Raw genomic sequence first — 22,017 nt, 5'->3', positions numbered from 1 at the left:
ACATAACACTGTATCGGTCCGGTCCAACCATACCTTGGCTGAACATTACAGCTGCATACGCAACAAGCGCCAACGGTAGCTACACGAACTAAAAGTCAATGACAGACCAGACCAATATCGAGTAATACCAATACCAATAATTTAGGAGCCCCAATTTTGGAAGAATCGATACCGCTGTCAATAATCGGTAAAATCGATCAATTTTATAAGTGTTCGCAATTGTTACACGAGTTTAACCCGCACATGGCGATCTACATTCTGCGTCTTTGCCTATTTTCACCGAGATTTTTGTACATCCTCTGCTGTGCCCCAGTATGGAAATTCCCATTGATAACATCAAACGTAAATAATATTCTGAGAGAAACGGTCAGTAAGATCCTGAACGTCAGCTTTACACCGTCGAGTTGGACTCAGGCTACCCTCCCGATAAAATTTGGCGGACTTGGTATCCGTTTGAAGGGTGATCTAGCTCTCCCGGCGTTTTTGTCGTCTGCCTACAGTAAATATAATAAATAATAATAAATAAATAAATATTATAGGACGTTATTACACAAATTAACTAAGTCCCACAGTAAGCTCAATAAGGCTTGTGTTGAGGGTACTTAGACAACGATATATATAATATATAAATATTTATAAATACTTAAATACATAGAAAACACCCATGACTCAGGAACAAATATCCATGCTCATTACACGAATAAATGCCCTTACCAGGATTTGAACCCGGGACCATCGGCTTCATAGGCAGAGTCACTACCCACTAGGCCAGACCGGTCGTCGAACAGTACATTCACCCTCGTTGGCGGTTTTCTTCGAATTCCTACAACCGCTGTTTGTACATGCATGTCGTGCTTGGCGGACGCGGAATCAGCTTGGGAGGCAGACCATTCCGTCGAGTAGGTACCGGGAGAAAAAACGAGTCAAGCTGCGTGGGACGTTTTTAATTTTATAAGAAACCTCCAACTTCTCTTGCATAATTTCCCGAACCATCATGAACGACCTAGGCTCATGGCGGTGTCAGAAAAGGAGTCAGGTTATTGGCTACATGCGCTTCCATCAGGAAACCTGGGCGCCGCTCTGGAACCCTCAGCTTTGAGGATCGCGGTTTGCCTTCGCCTGGGTCTACGAATTTGCGAGCCGCACACTTGCAGCCGTTGCGCACAGCCAGTTGACACTCTGGGGCGCCATGGCCTGCACTGCAAAGTGAGCGCTGGTCGACTTTACAGGCATGCTACCCTTAACAATTTGATCCGCCGCGCCCTCAGCACTGTCTCCCTTCCCGCGACGTTGGAACCATCAGGTTTCTGTGCAGCTGACGGCAAGAGACCTGATGGCTGCACTCTCGTGCCCTGGAGCTTAGGTCGCCCTTTGGTGTGGGACGCCACTTGCGTGGGCACGCTGGCTCCGTCTTACGTGGAAGGGTCGGCTCGGAAGCCTGGGATTGCTGCGGACCAGGCCCAGACCGTCAAGCGCCGCAAATACGCGTTCTTGACGAAAAAGTATGAGTTTCCGGCGCTTGCAATGGAAACGTTAGGCCCGTGGACGTCCGACACCAAAAATTTTGTCAAAGGGCATCTCGAGCGATCATAGGGCTAGCGCTTTCGTTGCCCAGAGGCTAAATCTGGCGGAGCAGAGGGGTAACGCTGCCAGCGTTCTTGCGACCATGCCGGAAGGAAGTGATTTAGGGGAGATCTTTTATATTTAGTTTTTTGTTCCAAGTTGTTTTGTGTTAGCATAAGTTCAATTTACTTGCTTTTATTTCTTATTTGACTGTACATGATTAATTAATGATAAATAAACAATCTACAGGGTGGACAAATAAGAATGATACACTTTGTTTTTAAATTTTAATTACATTAAGTGGAAATTTTATTAAATATTTTTTCATAAATATATTATTCAGGGTTGGCAATTGTATACGGAAGATAATTTCTGCCAAATGTATACCACTAGCAGCAAGCAATTTTATCTCAAATGTGTCTGTTGTTTAAAACACGTTGTTTGCTCGATTAATTTTGAAAAAAAGTGACAGTGATTGGCACCCAAATTCTCCAAATTTTGTAGCTCTTGACTTATTTCTGTGGGGCTATCTAAAATTACGTGTCTATGCTAACGAGCTGATGAAATTTAAACAGTTAAAACCGACTATTCGACACAAATGTACTAAGATAATGCCAAAAATGTGCGAATAGATGCTGAACATTGGGATGATAAGGGCTTACATTTGCCTGCTGTTAGAGGTGGACATATGTCAGACATTATGTTTCGCATGAATTTGCCAACCCTGAATAATATATTTTTAAAACAATACCTAATAATTTTTGAACTTAATACAGTTAAAATTTAAAAACAAAATGTATACTTCTTATTTGCCCACCCTGTATGATTCTTTCTCTTTGGGTGGATCAACTATTTTTGTTGTTATTCTGTCCCGTCAGCCAGGGGACAAGAGTAGCGAAGTTTATTAGAAAAAATGTTGTACTATCATCATTGGTAGAAGCTCCATTAAGAAAAGGGCTCATACTCGTAACTACCATGGATATGCATGTTTAGTAAATGAAAATGCTGGAATGATCAGGATTGACGTAACCATGAAAACTAGTGACAAAAAAAGTTACTACACCCTTGTAACAAAATTTTATTATTTTTAATATACATGTAATTTGTAGTGATACAAAGAGGATCACTTTTAAATTGACACATAAAGTACGACTTTGATGTAAAACATCATGAAAAAAGTGTCCCCAGCGACGCCACTTCGTGTGTGTCTATTTATATGGAAAATAACGGTAATACGTGTCGCTTGGAGCAAATTAGTTTGCACTCTACGTGTCTCCGGGGAATATGAAAGACAAAGCTTCGTTTGCGGAATGTGTGAGCCCACTCCGCGCTTAGCTAAGGGTAAACTTAGATAGTTGGATAGAAAATCCCTCTTTACAACTGACAAGCTTTCTCGAGAGTTAACATCGTAAGAACGAAGTTGGTTATACAGCAATCCATGAATGGCTCAGTTGAATTCCCGCGATGGCGCCGGTAAAAGGATACGCACTCGCCGGGTGTGAGGCCATATTATTTGGTGGGGGTACGCTTTGTTTACAAATTGCTCGCCGGCGCGTGCTTCGTTTCCCTCCAAATTACCTCAAGATAAAGCGGCTGCTACTACCGGCCGATAATTTTGCTTCGAGCTTGTTTTATACGCACGTTGAACGGTGATTTCGAGTGTAAATGAATTGCTCCGGTTTACAGCTTTCCTTTGGTTGATAACTTGATAAGACGACAACGATCAGAAATCATTAGGTTTATACGGTTTATATTGCTACTGCTGAACGACATAGCTTAAATTAATCGAATATGCGAGGATCAATTTGTATTACAATTTATTTAGATTATTAAAAAATCGAATGAATTAAACCGGGAACTTCTTTTTGCTGAAGTCGCAGGAGGCAACGAGAAAGTTACACGGTGATACTAGAGTTAAACATAATTAAATGAGCTCACGTAGATAATTACTTGAGAGCTTAATTTATGTTTCAACAAGTAAACAGTAATTTACATCCTTTTAGGAGAGGCTTATTCTGATTGTAATAACTGGTTAAGAATTTGATCTAGACGAGCTGTGGATACGATCTGTCAGCTGTCAACAGTGACATTTCTTTAACTTTATATGTCACTGTTGACAGCTGACAGATCAGAATACAATACCCATTTTATACAAAATCACTAGTAGTATTCGCTTTAGACGTATGCGCCGCGCCGGCGCGCCGCCGCCGCCGGCAATAAATGATCGGCGTGAAATCGGCGTGACCTTGAGTGTTGTTAATCAGCTATTCGAAGTTGGTATTTGGATTACAATATGGATTTTTTTGTATTATATGTATATGTTACAGTTGTCAAATAAATAGTAGTTGTATGGATTAATTAAATGACATAGAATAATAGCCAGTTGTTCAAACGATTTGACACACCGATTAAAGTAACTGAGTAATCCGCAGTTACTTTAATCGGTGGTGCTTTAATCTGTTGAAGCATCAAGAAAAATGAGGGAGCGATATATGAAGTAGCATTTGAATGTGAATTTACATTTCCTGACATACGAAGGCAGAATGCTCCGTCATGAAAAGACTTAATTAGGCAACGAAAATACAGGGCTCATGTACCATGACTATGGGACCTCATCAGAACTGAAAAGGAAAACTAACTGTTGCGACTATTATCGAAAACACCGGAGACCCTGAGTATCCTAAAAAAGTCGTGTGCCAAAAATGTCGAGAAATAGAAAGAGAGACTGAGTGACAACACTATAGATTCATTCATGTCAATCTGGTGGACCGCGCAATAGCTTGCCCCACGGAAATGGGCAAGTTGTAAATGGGTGAAGCAACATCCTGTCACTCGCTGCTATGGTTACAATCACCTGGGTCACTGGGGCTTTTAATTAACCAAACATTTTTGTAGTAGTTATAAGCCCTTTCCATAATGGGACATCTAACAAGAATGATACTATGACTTGGTACTTTTGGTAACTTTTGTTCTTGTAACAAACTGTGCTACTATTGTTGCCTGCCTGATGGAAAAAACAACAAGATATACATCGATCTGGCGGCTCTTCTGAAGAAAATTGAGGATGTAAGTTCTAGAGAAGTCTTAAGGTCAACCATTCCAAGACCAAAGTTACAGATGTACTCGTCGATTATAAAAAAGCGACCTAGTTTGTATATCTTCGGCTGATGATCAGTGCCGGTGATTACATCGCCGAGGTACGCCGCAGAGCTGGCATGGCTAAGATTCCTACGGCTAACCTCGACAGGATCTGGAAGAACAGAGGTATTTGACGTGCAACTAAAGTGCGCTTGGTACGAGCTCTTCTAATCAATATTCCAGTATGGTGGCGAAACGTGGGGCCTCAAAAAGTGTGAAGTGGCAAAGGTTGGCGCTTTTGAGATGTGGTTTTAAGGAAGACTGCTGATTATACCTTGGACAGCGAGAAGAACAAGAGCTGAATATCGCCACTCAGCTCTTCACTTCTTCAGATTCTTCGGATATATTATGTGGTGGCATGATGCGGAGAAACACATTAATTTAGGCCGAACCGAATGAATGGCAAACGTGCTCGAGTTGGAGCATGTGTGAGATAGTCAAATGCTATGAAGAGTTCTAGTGGCAGTCTGCACCGTGTTGTCCACCCGGCTTATGACCGCATGAAATGGAAACAGATTACATGTTGTCGCGATCCTCAGCAATGAGAAAACGAGAAAGAAGATACGGCTCAGTGAGCCTGGTGCTTGTACTCATTTTTGTACGGTAAGAAAACCATTAAATGGAAGCCATAGCAGTATTAGCAGTCTAGCAAATTTCAAGGATATTTGGAATTTTATTATAGCACCTACGTCATTTTTAATTTTAATACGCTATGCCATGGAAATTATAAGAAAAAAGATATAGATCGGAATGAAGGTCATTGGGACCAGAGTTGTGTTGAGTTGAGTTTCCAAAACGTCCCGCTCGCTTTTTCTTAATCCCATACAAAATGAGACTTAAAGCAAACACGTACGTTACGTCCCGCTATCGAATAAATTTATACTAGGGGTTCAGGTAACCCCTTAATGCAAGCCAGTTACTAGGGAAAGTAGGGAAATTAAGTTATCCAAACCCTATTTTACTCATAACCTTTTCAAAACTATATGTACTTCACTGACCATAGCAACCTATGTTGATCAAATTGTAAAGAAAAATGACAAATTATTGATTTTACTTAAAAAACCTGAAAGTCGAGGTCGATGCCGATTTCACGCCGAAAACACGCCGCCGCCGCCGATCATTTCTTAATCGGCGCACACGTCTAATTCGCTTGTGCGAGTATATTATTATATTACCGGCCCAGATCGTAAATTCGTAATATAAGTATATAACAGAATAAACCCCCGGGACATTTTAAGTTATATCGCAATACCTATGTGTTAAGGAAACACAAGGTGTTAACTGTAGGTATTAGGTATTTTTGTTTGTTAAAAAGGTACAATTCTTTACCTATACCTTAGGACTTAAAAACAATAGGTATCTGAAATTATTAAGATTGCCAAAGCTCAAAGTGGGGAGGGGAGGGCTGTTAGGGTCGGCAACGCGCATGTAACTCCTCTGGAGTTCCAGGCGTACATAGGCTACGGAGACTGCTTACCATCGGGTAAAAATTTGTATTTAACAAATTTATTTATCAACAGGTCAATTGATAATCAATTCTTACCAAGTGACAGGTGTGTTACCACAGCACAGGTTCACTTTTCTCAAATTAAAACTATCCATATACCTTACGGTTACATGTATTTCGCTAGAGACAAAAACGGAAAATGAGCATTCAACGTTCAGAAAGTACTCAAATAACATGTTAACCTTTTTAAGGCATTTTTGTTTACATTATCCATAAAACGTAGCTCATGAATGCATCAAAGAATGCATCAGTAGTAAGAAACCAGTAAAAATAACTGAAGTGAGTGAGTATTTTTAATGAAAAATACTCACTCACTTCAGTTATTTTTACTGGTTTCTTACTACTTGAATATTACAGAAATATTTGTCTGCAATATCGCGGTTGCCCGCGAAATGAAAAAATTCACCGATAATGCTACATTTTCTGCGTATTTTGCCATAAAATCGCCGACAAGAGAAAGCTGATATATTTTTTTATATTTCGTGCGGAAAAGCTAATAAGGACTGCCCTATTGGATTAAGAAGTACAAAAATACCGCTCATATTTTATGAATGCTCCATTAACAATGAAATATATTCTATGATATACATACCTGGGTAGGTAGGTATTAAGTGTTAAAATATTATAAATTAGAATGTGCGTAGTACTTAATTATAGTCAGGGTGAAGTCAATTAAAAGGTCAGGCAGACTCTCAACTTAGCCACTATGTAAGTGTATGTTGCTTCAACTGCGACCGTCTTTCAATTTGTCCGTGACACGAAATGACGTCTGTAACAGCGAAGACAGTTGAAATATGATGCTTGATGGACACATAACATAAAGGAACCATTTACATTTACAATTACACACACGCTTACACAAACTACTTCTGTACTTATATGAAAAATAAATAATATTTTTCACGCCAACGCTCGGAAATCTGTCAATGAATGGCCAGATCATGATTAGAAAGTGAACAAACTGTCCAACAATGTTGTAGTTGTACCAGGTTATAATATAACTACACTTTTACTCGTAATTGCCATTCACTGATTTATTGAATCTGAACTAATCTTAGCGTCATTTATACCACGGGCCTTTTAATACTTTTAAAAATAAGAAAGGTTGTTTATTAGGTTTAGAAACCCATCGTGTAAGGTGCTTTGCAGCCTTATTAGAAAACGCCTTCAGATATCTATTTATAATTTAAAAATTACAAAGAGGCGGAACGTTACGATGATTGTTGTATTTTTTTTGAGACGATTATGGATTACTTAGAATACGAAAATTTTTAGAAAATACTGTTAATGCTTAAACCTACAAAAATTAAAACCACTACGAGGTAAATTGTTTTAAATGTTGAGTGAAAGTACGTAAGAATATGAAATTGCCATCTCCCGTAAAACGATAATAATAGTTATTTACGATACAAGTGCGGAAAATGGGAAATTCCAAACGAGTGGCGATAAATTAAAACACGACCGAAGGGAGTGTTTTAAATCGACACAAGTTGCGAATTACCTATTCGCACATGTATCGTACAACGTTTGACAGTACATATGGCCCTTTAAATGTTCGACACAGTAACGTAATATGCGTAACATCATAAATAAATCTCCTCACAGTAGACGTAAATACACTTTGTAATGACTCGGCCGAAAGTGGACTTGCATCTTCGAGGGTCTCCCCTGAGAAGTCGGCCCTCAAACTAAGTCCTTTTCCTAGCCTCTTCAACAATATACTACGTTTAGATGTTGTATTCAATATCAATTTACACTTACATCCGAAGACACAAAAGGCACTAAACCTTTTTTTTTTTTCATTGTTTCACAGACAGCCGCACATGCACAGCGTCAGAGTTCCGTTGCAAGACGGGTCGCTGCATACCCAGTTCCTGGCGATGCGACAACGAGAAAGACTGCTCAGACAACTCAGACGAGGACTCAGCCAGTTGCAGTGAGTAAAACTGAAAATACCTCTCAACTTCGATATTCATCCGATATTTTAGAATTCCCACACGTCATATCAACGAGTTCTCGGCCCAACACAATTTATTAGATGAGTAAGCTGAACATTGGATAAAAAATCGTGAAAAGAGTAAAGAAAATTGGCCCGCAGCTCGAACACACTTCAATAATAATTTATAGCTTCTCGAATATAGAGACGAAGTGACAAAAAGTTCTTCATATTGCCGAGTATTATTGGAAAAACATTTGTAGAGGCTTTAATACCCTGTGTAAACTTAGGGTCTTATCCTCGCGGGGGCAGTGTCATCGAATGCGAATCGTGAACGACGCCGTTCAACCTTTTTGGTAAGCTTCAATGTTAGTCAAACCGGCAAATATTATCTTTAATATTTCCAGCTCTACACCTGATTGCTACGACGTAGCTGACTACAAAATGAACTTCATGCCGTAGCAAATAACTTACAAAATTTTGGTACATAGCGTGTGAAGAATTGAAACGCATACAGCACGTTCCGAATATGTAGGTTTCATTTGAGAGAGTTCATTCGCATCTCTATAGAGTTACTACCAAAAATATGAATAAATGTTGTATAAAATTGCGAAACAGATACTCGCACATGGTACGTTTTGAGAATAAACGAAATAAAGTCTAGTTATATTTAAACGAAATTTATTAGATAATATTTAGTTATAATGAATAGTTTGGATCCCAGCAAGTAATTTTCTATGTTTTTATTTTGTTTGAATTGATCGCAGTACCGTGATAGATCGTATTATGTAGGGATTGCAATCCGGTCCGGCGGATCCGGTAATCCGGCCGGATCCGGCACTTTTCAAGAGCTACCGGATCCGGACCGGATCCGGTAAAATAATAAACGCCTAAATACAGCACGCGCTGTGCGTTTCAGATGAGGAAAGAGCGACGGATACGAGGTATGAAGTTGAACAGAACAAAAAACGAATGAAAAAGTTTAAATTTAGTAAGATAAAAATATATTTATTATGACGATGACTGGGAACAGAAGAGGATTTCTTCTTCTTTCATGTTGGTAGCACGATATGACGATTACATAAATACTGTAATAGAAGGAAAAATTAAAGGATGAAGATGCCATGGAAGGCATTTGTAATTTATGCTAAAGAGAAAATAACCTTCTCGCCGTGTCATAATGTTGTGATAGGAGATTAAAAGTAAACAAATGAGCAGGATTAAGTCGGCGGTACTCAACCGACTACAGTTGGGCTCATCAATATGTGTGAATGAAGAATATATGATAATATTGATAATCTTTAGTTTTCTCCGATATATGTATATATATAATAAAATATAGATTATTTTCTATTCAAACTTAAGAGAAAATCTTTTGTCTTTACAAGTTCATCCAATCTTATGCAATTTCCTTTATCTTCTGGTACATGCTACTCTACGTCTAGCCAAGTCTTTATTTGATCTATGTAACTTTTCTTAAGGAGTCCCTTTCCGCGATGGTTTTCAATCCTACATTCTATTATTTTTCGCATGAAATCGTCGTGTCGTGTGTTGTTCCCTATAATTTGACCAATATACTTTTCTATAAATAAATAAAAACTTCAATTTTTTTAAATCATACAGTCTACTACTTTTTCGGACAGTTGAAAATAGAGTTCCGGTTACTCTGGTTATAATATTAGCGGAAAATTGTTGAGCATTAGACTTTTTGTTTGCCGCCATATCTATTATCGAGTAGCAGTACTGAGAGTTCCGCTACTCGATGCTAGATGTCGAGTACGAAAATAATAAGCGTTTTGGTACCAAAACTGATGTATGGAGTGAGCACTCTATGTACTTCTTATTTCTCTATGCTGGAATGGATGTCAACGTTAGAGTCTGTGAGGAAAGAGAAGAATCGTGGAATGTATGGGGCTTTCCGAACAGATTCTACAAAAAATTAAATCAAAGAACAGTTACGAAAACTTGTTCTTTCAAGGAGCTCCAATTCCCACCCCATATCCAATCATCAGGCTTTGGAAACTAATCAAATTTATAATTGTAAACTAAAATTTGAGCACTATTGAATGGTTAAATATAATAAATTACCGATTTCAAATTTTGTTTTTAAAGTGATATTGACATTGTGACACTTTTTACTACCAAGTTCTATTTTATTGTTAAGAAGTTATTTATTAACTTCAAATTATAGATTTAGGAATACGTATTACGCAAAAAACTAGAAAAATATGTCATTTAATTAAGTTTAATATCCCTATACCAAACCGGATCCGGTCCGGCCGGATCCGGCCGGATTGAAAACCAATCCGGTTTGCAATCCCTAGTATTGTGACTGTATTGTATATTAGATTATTTATTTCATGAAAGACAATTACATAATAAATTTGCATTGATGTCAAAAATATAAGAATTTCTATCATGATCGTCATAATAAAATAAAAATGAAAATAATAACAATACTAATGAAATAAAATGACAGCTCCAATAAGGATAAGGCTTAATTCATTGTTGTTTCAGCTTAGTTTCTTAGAATATTCTTATGCAATTACTATATTTTTAGGCAGGAAATGAAGGTCGAGTATCAAACTATTGAATATATAATATTTAGGATTTCTACGTCAAATATTCTGTAAAGTTTAGTTCAAATGTGTTAAAAAATGTATACTGAAATTTTATTTGTGTTGATTTAATGCTTGACTAAAAAAACAATTTATGTTAAAAGTTTGGGATTAGAACCCGTTTTTCATCCTTATCGAAACTGATTATAATCTTAATTACCTACTAGGTACTTAAAGTTATCATGATTTTGTTTATAATTCATTGATGTTTGAATAACTTAAGTTAGCAGCTATTAATATTAATTACAAAAAAGGTTTGTTTAAAAGAGAAATCAAGTACACTCTTCTGTATTCTTATACTTATATGTAGGTATATATTATGGTGGTTACTTATAATCCATTAGAAGTATTAGAACAAATTAAATTATTCTCAGAAAATATTTTAACTTGTTTTTATTTCAAGTAGAAACACTACTATATAAATTATAAAAAAATGTTAAAAGAACACCAATTTAAATTAGGAACGACAAGGCAGGGCGAAAATCTACTAACACAAATACTTCTCCAAAAAATTTAATTGTGCGCGATAATCGTGTGTGAATAATTGGAATGAATGCGGATGTGGTATACGAAATGGTTTAGATACGGATTTAAGGTTTGCGAAAATTTATTTATTGCTCCGGCAAGGAATAATGGGGCGAAACGCGAGTACCCGGAGGGGATAATTCGACGTGTTCGAGGCGGGTGAACCGGGAAATTATGCTCGCAACGAAATGAGAGACTTGATTCTTCGATCTCCATCTTATTCTCTATCTATATCTACGCACCCTGTTTCCCTCATATCTGCCTCGTTATATGTCCACTGTAAGATATCAAATTATTAATCGATTTATCGAACCAAATGTTCTTATTGTGAGAAAATTAAAAAAAAAATTGTCTCATTATTCTAAGAAACACAGGCTGATTTTACAAAATTACGTTGTTATTATGTGGAACTAAGCACTTCATTTTATTGATATTGTAAAATAAATAATACCTCTGAGCTGAAAGGGTGTAGCAGGATAAGCCTTCAAAAATTGCCCCCAAAGCTTTGAGTTCAAAACTACTACCAGTTAATGCCCCGTCAAATGAAAATAATCCATACCGATTTTTAACCCTCTACTGTCACCTGGAACCCCACGACATTCATTTAACCCTAAAACGTTTTTATTTTTTTTCTCAAAAAGTGTAAACAGGACAATTATAATTTTTTTCATAAATGTTGATGTGATGTGATGACGTTTTAGGGTTAAATGAATGTCGTGGGGTTCCAGGTGGCAGTAGAGGGTTAAAAATTGGTATGGATTATTTTCATTTGACGGGGCATTAACTGGTAGTAGTTTTGAACTCAAAGCTTTGGGGGCAATTTTTGAAGGCTTATCCTGCTACACCCTTTAGCATACAGAGCCGTCGGATAAACTGCTTTCAAGACGAAGACCGATGGCGGCCGTAGGAAGTATATCTTAAAACCAAGGCAACTTCATAGAGTGAAGGCTAGTGGAAACGCCTTGATGATGACATAGATCAATGACTATATGAAGTACTGTCGACAATATTTTTTTTATGAATAACTTCAAGGGCTAATGACTTTTTTATTAAAGAATGTCAAGAAACGTCTTCATTAATTAACCAAGCTGCTTTTATGAATTCTCGTTAATGAAAGCAAATCAACTTAAAAAGAGCTAAAACATTTTTGTGCGTACCCGTCTGATGAAACAAAGGTAAAAGTTAAAACTTTAAGCGAAATAGCCTAGTTAGACGTACAAACTCAATAAAAACATGATTCTTTTAGACCATCAGTTATTTCTTTTAGGCTTTCTACGCTCATTAATTTAAGGAATATTTTCAACTTTTAAAAGAAATCTCTTTCAATCAAAACGCAAATAATACTTACGTAACGTACGTTTCACTTACATAAAGTTCGTCTAAGTATTGAACTTAAATTTAGCAAGCGCATTTACTTCTTGAATATTAAATATATTTTGATTCAATAGTGACTGCAAATAGAACGAAAAAAGAAAATTTTAATGTCTACTTAACGGTGTTAGGCAGGCTTTTAATTCTGTGTCTTTTTCAAAGAGTAACAACGGGTATAAAAAGCCTGTAAAAGTTTTGCGAGCTTTTATTTTATTGTGAGTGGGATACGACCGGTCCCGCACTCCTGCTTTATACACTTGGAGCCAGTATAAGTCGGGGCAACAAAATGGAAAACCTTTTTTATTTGACAGAGACACGCAATGTTTTGGACCTGTGGTTAGAGCACGGGTATGGGACTACACTGTTCGTAATGTTGTTGTTGTACAGAAATACCTACCTTCCTACTTTTAGGCCAGTTGTAAGTAGATGTACCTACCCCAGCATTTTATTTATAAATTCAAGGCATTCCTTAATTAAGGCGCGGTGTATAGTAAAATGCGCTATTTTTAAATCGATATTTACAGGCTTGTACAAGGATTTCATCGATTATTTTCTAGTATGTATAACTTCAGTCTTTGAACTAGCCGTATGCTTGTCAGAAACACGATGGCTCATCTTTTTCTCGATAGATTTTTGCTTTGAAAATATGCTTAAAACTGTATTTATTTCGATATTTTAGAAGTACTATGATGAATATCAATATGAAATTTACTTCATTCAATAGCTTTTAAGTAACTCTAACATTTTGCTTGTCAGTTTATCGATGCGTTAAATTTTTCATTCATAATTATGAATTTAACATTTTGTCTACTAAACGTTACCCTGCGCGGCAATACCGTCAGTACGCCAGTACGCCCGTGACCACTGTCAGCGTCGGACCTGTGCTAGTTTAGCGGACGTTACATAAAATGGATAATCACACTATAAATACACAAATATGTTATACACACAATGTTTTCATCACTCTTACGAAGAAAAAAACTAATTTTTAAGCGAATTGATTCTTAAATACGGTGACATTTCAGACATCCATCCGTCATATTATCTTTTTTGACAAGTTTTACACACGCACCTGTCCGGCATACAGCCACGATTAACCAAATGATGAAATGGTGCCTTGCACCCGAGTTAAACACTCTACTTTTCATTTTTAATACGAGGAAGGTAAAATACATGTACATTTTAAAAAACACTGCTAAGTATAAAATTCAGTAGTACTTATTTCGTGAGGGGTACCTACTTTTAATTATCAATTTAGGTAAAATAATATTTTAAATGGCTATTACAGTAATAATCAAATTGAATACCTATTTTTAAACGTAAACAAATAAAATTAATCCGCTTGTTTAATTTATATAAGTCATTATATTGGAACAGCGTCATTTTTAACACATACAGGATGCAGGAGATATACTGGATTTAAATAGTGCTTAGTGAAAGGTACCATTTCACGTTTTTGTGGAAGTGCTCAAATGGCTGTAATAGTTTATGTTATAAGTGTTGAATTTGTTTGGTATTTCTGGTTTATTAACTTTCATATGGTATACACTTAAGACTTTATTTACAACATTTATCAACTATTTTATTTTGTAAGGTGAGCAGGAGTGATATTTACCCTTCAAATTCCATTCAAAATTTTGCAAGTACTCGGTTCGGAAGTTCGTATATATTTGTACCTCTCGCCAATATTAAATAATAAGCACTAAATACGCTATTCGATTAGAACAATTAAATTATTGTCTTCTTCTTCTTGGTCCCTCAATGCTGAGGATCGTGACATCATGTCCTTCTGTTGAAGTTGTCCTTGTTGTTGTTAAATTATTGTAATGTTTATGCATTTCGCCACATGCACCTAACTAATCAAACCTAGCAACAGTGACAGTTTTCCAGTTTCCTTATTAAAAATGACTACCACCACAAAACAAAGTTATGATTGGAGGTAATTGTTAATTAATTTTCTACGTAGGGCTTAAAATTCAAAGGTTAAGTCATAAAAAGTGCCCGTGAGGAAACGGAATTTTTTTAACCACGTATTCCTGAGGTAATAAGAAGAATTTCATGTACAAGTTTAAGTCAATTCCGCAAAAAAATTTTTTTTTTTTTACTTTTTGTATGTTTTTTAACATATTAAGATCATGTTCTTGGAAAATTTATGGATTAATATAAATTGGTACATTTTTTTTCGTAAAAATTAGTCTATTCAAATGGTACCTTGTGACTTTGATATCTGTCAAGAAGGTAGTCTAGAATAGGTCCCAAAGTGGCGACTGGCGACATAGCCATCAAAAAGGCGTTATGCGCTAAAACACAACGAAAAATATTTTTTTTAATTGGTATTAACTCTGAAACTAGGCGAATTAAAAAAGTTTATATGACATTTTTGCCTCTAAATACGATCCGGAATATACTGTTAAAATCTTTCCGTTTCCTCGAGGGTACCGTGTATTTACAAAATAACCTCTTTAAAAATCAAGACAGAACTCGACCTAGGCGTTCGATCCCGGATGAACGGTCCTTAGCAACCAAGCGTTAACAAGCGTGTGTATGTATGTTTTCCTTGTCTAACTTGCTAGCTACTTTTGGGCGCTAGAAGAGCGTAAATATACTTCAAAGCCTTTAATTTTGCCACTAAATATGGCAACACCTCACTAACCACCCTCTGTTGGCCGACAGCTTTCTGGCTATCGCATCGACCCGTGAGTGGTGGGCCACCACTTGAAGGGATAAATAACAGTTGACGATAAAATAATTTTGTTCATCGGAAAGTTTTGTATGTTAATAAACTTTACGGAACAGGTCTTAACTGTACTTCTTTCCAAAGGAAAATAATACTCATTGAGACAATTCTAACAACCTCAAACGCAATTTGGTTGCGATATTTTGACACAGAGTTCCTATCGCCACCTCCTCTCTCATGCATCAGATCAGCTCGATGGTACCATAATATTTCATTGTCACCCTACTTACATATGTATGCAGATTTTCAACTTCATCTGAAACCTCAGTGGGTCAAATATACTTGTAATATTTGATTACAGACAGAGTAGACAGACAACAGACTGATTCTTTATTAGACATTAATTAAAGTCAGTCAATTATACTCATTACTATATAACTTCGAAGTAGTAGTAGTAGTATAAGTGCATTTTTGCCATTATAAACTTTAAATAATAAATAATAATAGCAGTTTTCTCGACTTTTGCATTTAAAATTTATAATCGTCTTCATTGTCGTCAATTCAAAAAATAATATAGAAATAGTCGTTACAGTTAGAGTCATGGTTCTTTTTTGAGAAGATAGCATAATTTATCTACTTTTTGGAGCTACATATGCTTGTGCATACCTTATGCTTATGTTTTCAGTTATCTCAATACCAGCAAAAACATGCTACTTTTTTACGTTCACTTCCACAAATTACTTAGCTTTGCTAGTATTCTTCCTTTTTTCACTACTTGCCCGAAATTGACTTCTATTGCATTTTTAAGGTCAACTAAGTTTTGAATAGGTATCTATATATGATTTAAAGCAGACAGTTGTAACTTTTGTCTGAATTAGTAAGTAATATTATTTCGACACAAAACGATTTGGTATCATTTTACTAGGTTCTCAATTTGCCGCGGTATACCCTAGTATTATATATAATTATCAAATTTTTAATTTCATTAAGTTTAAATCATAATCAATATAAATTTCCGGAAAAGATCCCAGAACTAACAAACCAGAATACGGATGGCGTCAGAATAAGGACGTAGACTTGCTGCGAGCGCGGCGCGCGGGGCGCCCGCCTGCCTGCTTTACCACTTCGTCTGCTTCACCCCCTCAAAAACCTAAAATCTGTCTATAAGAGCGCCTTAACATCTTCCGAACGAAACGTTTCGTAATTTGTTAAAATTATGACGAAAGTTTAAAGAAAACTTTAGGTATGCTTTGAACTCAGCAAAATGAAACTTGTTGACAAAGTTTTCCTATTTTATTAGCAAATACGACGCAAAAGGGCTGAGTACAGACAGAATAATTACTCCTTAATAATTATTGTTAAGACATTTTAATTAATTATCCAACTACGTAGTGTCTCACAAGAGATTAATGTGTCAACATTTATAATTGTGTCGTATTGTATACGATTAAGATTTTGAAGGACTCGAGGCTTAAGGTTTTTAAATATAATAATGAATTTTACTCAAATTGTGAAGTAAAGGTAGCATTGAAGCTCAATTAAACGGATAAACTAGCAGAATGAAATACCTAAGTTGAGTCATTTTCTTATTGATTGACATTTTTAAGATGCTGAATGAAATACTTAATCAAAAATATTTATGCTTGACGGGATTTGGATTCTACGACAAACAATTCGCTCGTCAGGTTACTGTAAAAACACCTTGTATTGACGGATCGGTTGGTCATAATTTTTTTTTTACGTACAGCTTCCCAACGATCTTGTCCGGAACACAAATTTGTGTGCGCAACCGGGCACTGCATACCCGGAGCTTGGAAATGCGATGACCAGGCGGATTGCCCCGATGGCTCCGACGAGCACAGCTGTGGTAAGGGCATGCCTCATCCGGAGCATGGGACGGCACTAGGCATGCTTCACCGGAGGAAAGCATCTCGCAAAGTTAGCATGAAAGCGAGTTTAAATACAATATAAAACTGATCTCTTTTAGGATGTTTAAATCAATAAATTATACATTTATATGTATGCAAGAATGAAGGGATTCTTTAACAAACAGAATGATTAAGAGTTATTTTATTTTACTAGGTATTTTGGAGACTGATGCAATAATAAATGTTAGCATCGGTTTTATGTTGATTTCAGAAAAAATAAATGATGGCGAGACTTTATCGTATTTAAGAAGAAAAAAGCGACTTTAAAAAAAAACACGTATTTCTGACCACCCCAACAGGAAAAAATATACATCAAACGGAAAGCTAGTAATTAATGAAAAACTGCCAAAACGTGTTCTGCATTCGACAGTTCAGTGATTTCGGCGCAGACTTATTGGATTTGATATAGAAAATTGCATTTACATTTTATTTTCGATATCCATTTGCATCAGAGGTATTTAGCATGTGCATGAATTGGGTCGGCAGATGTGGCGGTGTGCGGCACGGAGCAGTTCACTTGCCGGGGTAAGCCTGGCGAGTGCGTCCCGCTCACGTGGATGTGCGACGACAACCCCGACTGTTCTGATGGATCCGACGAAAAAGCATGCAGTAAGGGTTATCATCATTATATATACACTATAACCTTTGGTACACCGATACTCTAAATTGCGGTACAACTGTGAAGTTTTGTCTGTATAGGCAGAGAATTTCGCATCTTTTTTTGCGGTTCATAACGTCAGTATGTTAAAGGCGTTACAGTAGCTAAACGTCCGCTAGATCACATTTCCGTGGATTCCAAAGAAATACAATTAAAAGGATAAAGAGCACAAAAAAAAACTTGAGCACCAATCCGAAAGTTTGTGTCGCTTCGCTACTGTTTTGTCATAAACATGCCTACATTGTTCGTCACTTATCTTATGGAATGCAAAGCATCAAAACATACCACGTCATTGGTCCTTGCTCTAGTTTATTATCAGGTATGATTGGCTTATGAACTTAGATAGGAAAATTGCACGACGCAGTTCCAAATTACATTATCTTCACATTTCATCATACAGTTGGAGCAAAGTGCACATCGCTGCCTTGTTTTAAAACGCACTTTTAACGAGATTTTTTAGTATCGCATTACCTCTTGAAAGGATTGTTATAAAAAAACATCTTGGAATTTTAATCAGTGTCTTGGTAGAGAAAAGAATATAATGTTTACTCTATTACCCGGAGACGCGGGGTCGATGTTTAACTATTCCTCTTTGGCGCTGGCTGTATCAATCAATCATTGGAACCCTCGCCTGGCCAAACATTCTGTATTCTATCAACGCCCGGCTCATCCGTCTATAAATTCTTATCTACCCTCCCCGAACCCACCCAGAAGCGTGAGCGATGACGTTGCGTGTGCCTCAACCGCAGGGTATTCTTCCGCCCTCAACAAGCTCGCTATGGTTATGACATCCTACTTTTTTACTGTTATACCTAAGCTAACACGATTCACGTACCTCCTAAATCAATATTTATCTGATTAATTCCCATATTAACTTAAAATCTAGTCCCCTTAGTGACTTTTGCTTACAGGATCTAAATAAAGCTGATTACCGCGCTTAAGAGGAATGGCACCTAACTATTGCCTACATTAGTCCGCTCGCCAGAGGAATTTAATTAAATGTAGAGTCCGTATCAAAGACGAGTGGGGACAATTTTTCAACAGAAAAGAAATGTGCGCTGTAAGAATTACGACCCCGACTATAAAATTACCCGACTTAGTTATAATTTTACGTTAAAACATTAAATGTAATTTTGTAACATCTCGCGTCCGTTTTTTAATGAAAAGTTAAACTCGTATTTTTTCTTAGTTTTGATGGTGATAGTAAGTATAAAGAGTAATGTGCATTTTTCTCAGGCTGATCGTGAATTTTCATAAGATTTTCTGTTTTTCTTATAAGTACATAAAGCAGAGAGATGAAACAATGGTACGTATGCATTTCATTGCTTTGGAAGATTTGTAACCAACGGTTAAATGTGCAGATGAAACATGTCGTTCGGACGAGTTCACGTGCGGAAACGGGAAGTGCATCCAACAGCGATGGGTTTGCGATGGCGACGATGACTGCGGCGACAGCAGCGACGAGGTGAAGTGCCCGGCGCCGACATGTCAGCCGCACACGCATTTCTCCTGCAAGGACGGGCACTGCATCTCGGCGAGGTGGCACTGCGACGGAGATATCGACTGTCCGGACGGCAGTGATGAGACGGTGAGTGATAGTAACGTGCCGTTCCAATATTGCGTGACGGCAACGATACGAAGAAGAGTATCTAAATTGACATAGTTTAGTTACCAACTGTTAGTAGCTTCAAATCTAAACTGAAAACACACCTGATAGCTCAACAGGGTATTGCTGCCTAAGGGCATCATTCTACGTAGCCTCAGTTCCTAAATATGATTAACCCCCAAGTAAATATCTGGTTACTGCAATATAATGAACTCGCATGTATAATGTATAATATGTGTACCTTATTAGCTGTTATTTATAAGTATTTTTATTTGATATTGCCTATTGATAACTGATTATTTATTATTATCTGTCACACAAGTCGCGCAGTATGCCGTTCCGCTCACCTCACTGGCTCCACAGAAAACCAGCGCCGTTGACAACGTTTAGTCGTGCCAACTGCAATGCTGAGTGGAGACCATTTCAGCCTCACATCCTTATCTGTTCTGTACTATTCAACTTAAACTGTTTCTTTTTTTTAATTCTTGTTGTTGTTAATGTATTATCTTCTTTGTAATAATAGATGTGTTGTCTGAATAAATATAATTCTATTCTATTCTATTCTATTCTAGTTCAAGTACAACAGTGCGGCTGTAATATCTGCACTTCCTGAATAGAGTACGAAAATAAATGTATTGCGAGTTAGCAGTAATTGATTCAAGCCAAGCTGTATATCAATCGTCATAACATAACCATATTAAACGAGCTAACGTTACCTACAACTGTAATCCGAAACGTACAAAGTAGTTGTGTCGGTGACAGATAAAATTAAAATATGAAGTAAATAGTGAATAATATTACATTGTGCAACGAGGGTACCCCCTCGAGGGGAGTGAAATATTGTACGAAAGTCTATATATTCACAACAGACGCAGACTGGAGTGAATTAAAGACTCGAGTAACAATATTCTTACCCCCGGAGTTGCACACAATGTTTTTCCTCAAACTTGCGAAGAAAAAAACTAAATTCTAAGCGCAAAAATTCTTAAATACGGTGACATTTCAAACATTCATCCGCCATATTGTCATGCTTTGACAGCTTACGCATCGAAGGCACAGAGCTATCAGACGTTCAGCCACAATTGAACATTGTGTAAAATTATTTTTAACGGCTATTAAGTTAATCAAATTAAATATTTTTAAACTTGAACAAAAATACTAAATTATAAAAGTTAATATTTTAAAAGTAAAACTCATTTATACCTAGTTAATTCGTATCAATTAGTAACAAAAGAGCGTACTCCCATCTTAAAGGCCGGCAACGCACTTACAACCCCTCTGGTGTTGCAGGTGTCCATGGGCGGCGGTAATCGCTTACCATCAGGTGATCCGTCTGCTCGGTTGCCTCCTCTACCATAAATAATAATAATAATAGCTAAGAGTCTCGACCAACACCTTGAGAGACTCTCGCTAGGTCGTTGGATCAAGGGTCAGATACAGAAGGCGGTGATCTTGGACACGACGCGGATAGTCAGGCGGTTCCTTTCTTTGCGGCCCTGACCACCGGCAGCTTGGGCCCTGCCCCGCTGCTGGCGGCACCCTAGGTTAGGTTTTTTATAATGTGTTTATATCTTTTGTAATGTTTTGTAAGTGTTTTTATATTTTACTTTTATATACATATTGTAAAAATCCTAGCCTGAGAAAAGAAATAAATAAAGGAAATAATAATAAAACTATAACTCCCTAGGGAGTTACAACCTTTTTTGTTTTACAATCCATAACTTCCGCGAGAACAATATTGGCCTTTGTCCTTCAGTACACCTGCATGAAATAAGATCTTTTTCGAGCAAGTGTGATGAACATGTTATTAAATAGACGAGTATTCTGCCTTGATATATTAAATTATGAAAGTAACTATGTATATCCTTGTATTCATCATTTATTTATAACATAACATCAAACTAAAGTTTTACCTTTGTGTTAAATTAATATTTATTAGTAGATAACTCGGGTATATTAGAGCTTTAATCTTTGAAAATAGGAGCAAAAGCATAACTTTTGCGAAGTTCTATAGCGAACTGAAAGCCTTTGTGGCTTTTACTTTGGTTCCATAAACCCGGATTCTTGTAAGCCGTTTTATAGTAGGTAAACTTCTGTGTGCAACTCAAAAGCAATAACTTTACTCGTCATTTAATTACAGGGTTGCGCAACGCCTCCTAAAGTGACATCGCCATGTATATCAACGGAGTTCGAGTGCCGCGACCGTATAACGTGCGTGCACAAGGCGTGGGTTTGCGACGGCGACCACGACTGCCCCGACGGCGGGGACGAAGCCCCAGAAGTGTGCCGGGGAAACGTTACGTGCAGACTCGACCAGTTCCAGTGCAAGGATCTCAGCTGTATCCCAGGCGCGCTGTACTGCAATGGCCAGAAAGATTGTCCAGATGACAGTGATGAGTTAAATTGCAGTGAGTATCTCTCTGTCTGTCATTTTAACATTGTCCCATAAAAGCATACGAGTAGTCCTTAGCCATATTTGTTTTTTGTTTA

At 37.1% G+C, this 22,017-nt stretch overlaps 1 protein-coding gene across 8 annotated transcripts in view; it reads left to right on the top strand.

Moving 5' to 3' along the window:
• The window catches only part of LOC133518883 (very low-density lipoprotein receptor), a 256,636-nt gene that overhangs the window by 208,264 nt on the left and 26,355 nt on the right, over positions 1-22,017 (top strand). For 5 of the 8 annotated variants that reach the window (XR_009799546.1, XM_061852647.1, XM_061852645.1 and 2 more), the window contains exons 3-6: positions 8,022-8,144; positions 17,750-17,872; positions 19,283-19,509; positions 21,668-21,935. Coding sequence is in view for 7 of the 8 variants with exons in the window: in XM_061852647.1 (XP_061708631.1) it covers positions 8,022-8,144; positions 17,750-17,872; positions 19,283-19,509; positions 21,668-21,935 (741 nt within the window). In the remaining variant the exon portion in view is untranslated. Of the gene's footprint in view, positions 1-8,021; positions 8,145-17,082; positions 17,203-17,749; positions 17,873-19,282; positions 19,510-21,667; positions 21,936-22,017 lie in introns of all 8 variants that reach the window. The other 3 variants (XM_061852649.1, XM_061852646.1, XM_061852652.1) reach the window with 2 other exon arrangements.

Source organism: Cydia pomonella, chromosome 6 (genome assembly GCF_033807575.1).
Source record: "Cydia pomonella isolate Wapato2018A chromosome 6, ilCydPomo1, whole genome shotgun sequence".
Taxonomy (NCBI): domain Eukaryota; kingdom Metazoa; phylum Arthropoda; class Insecta; order Lepidoptera; family Tortricidae; genus Cydia; species Cydia pomonella.
This window is presented reverse-complemented; position numbering and strand designations above follow the sequence as displayed.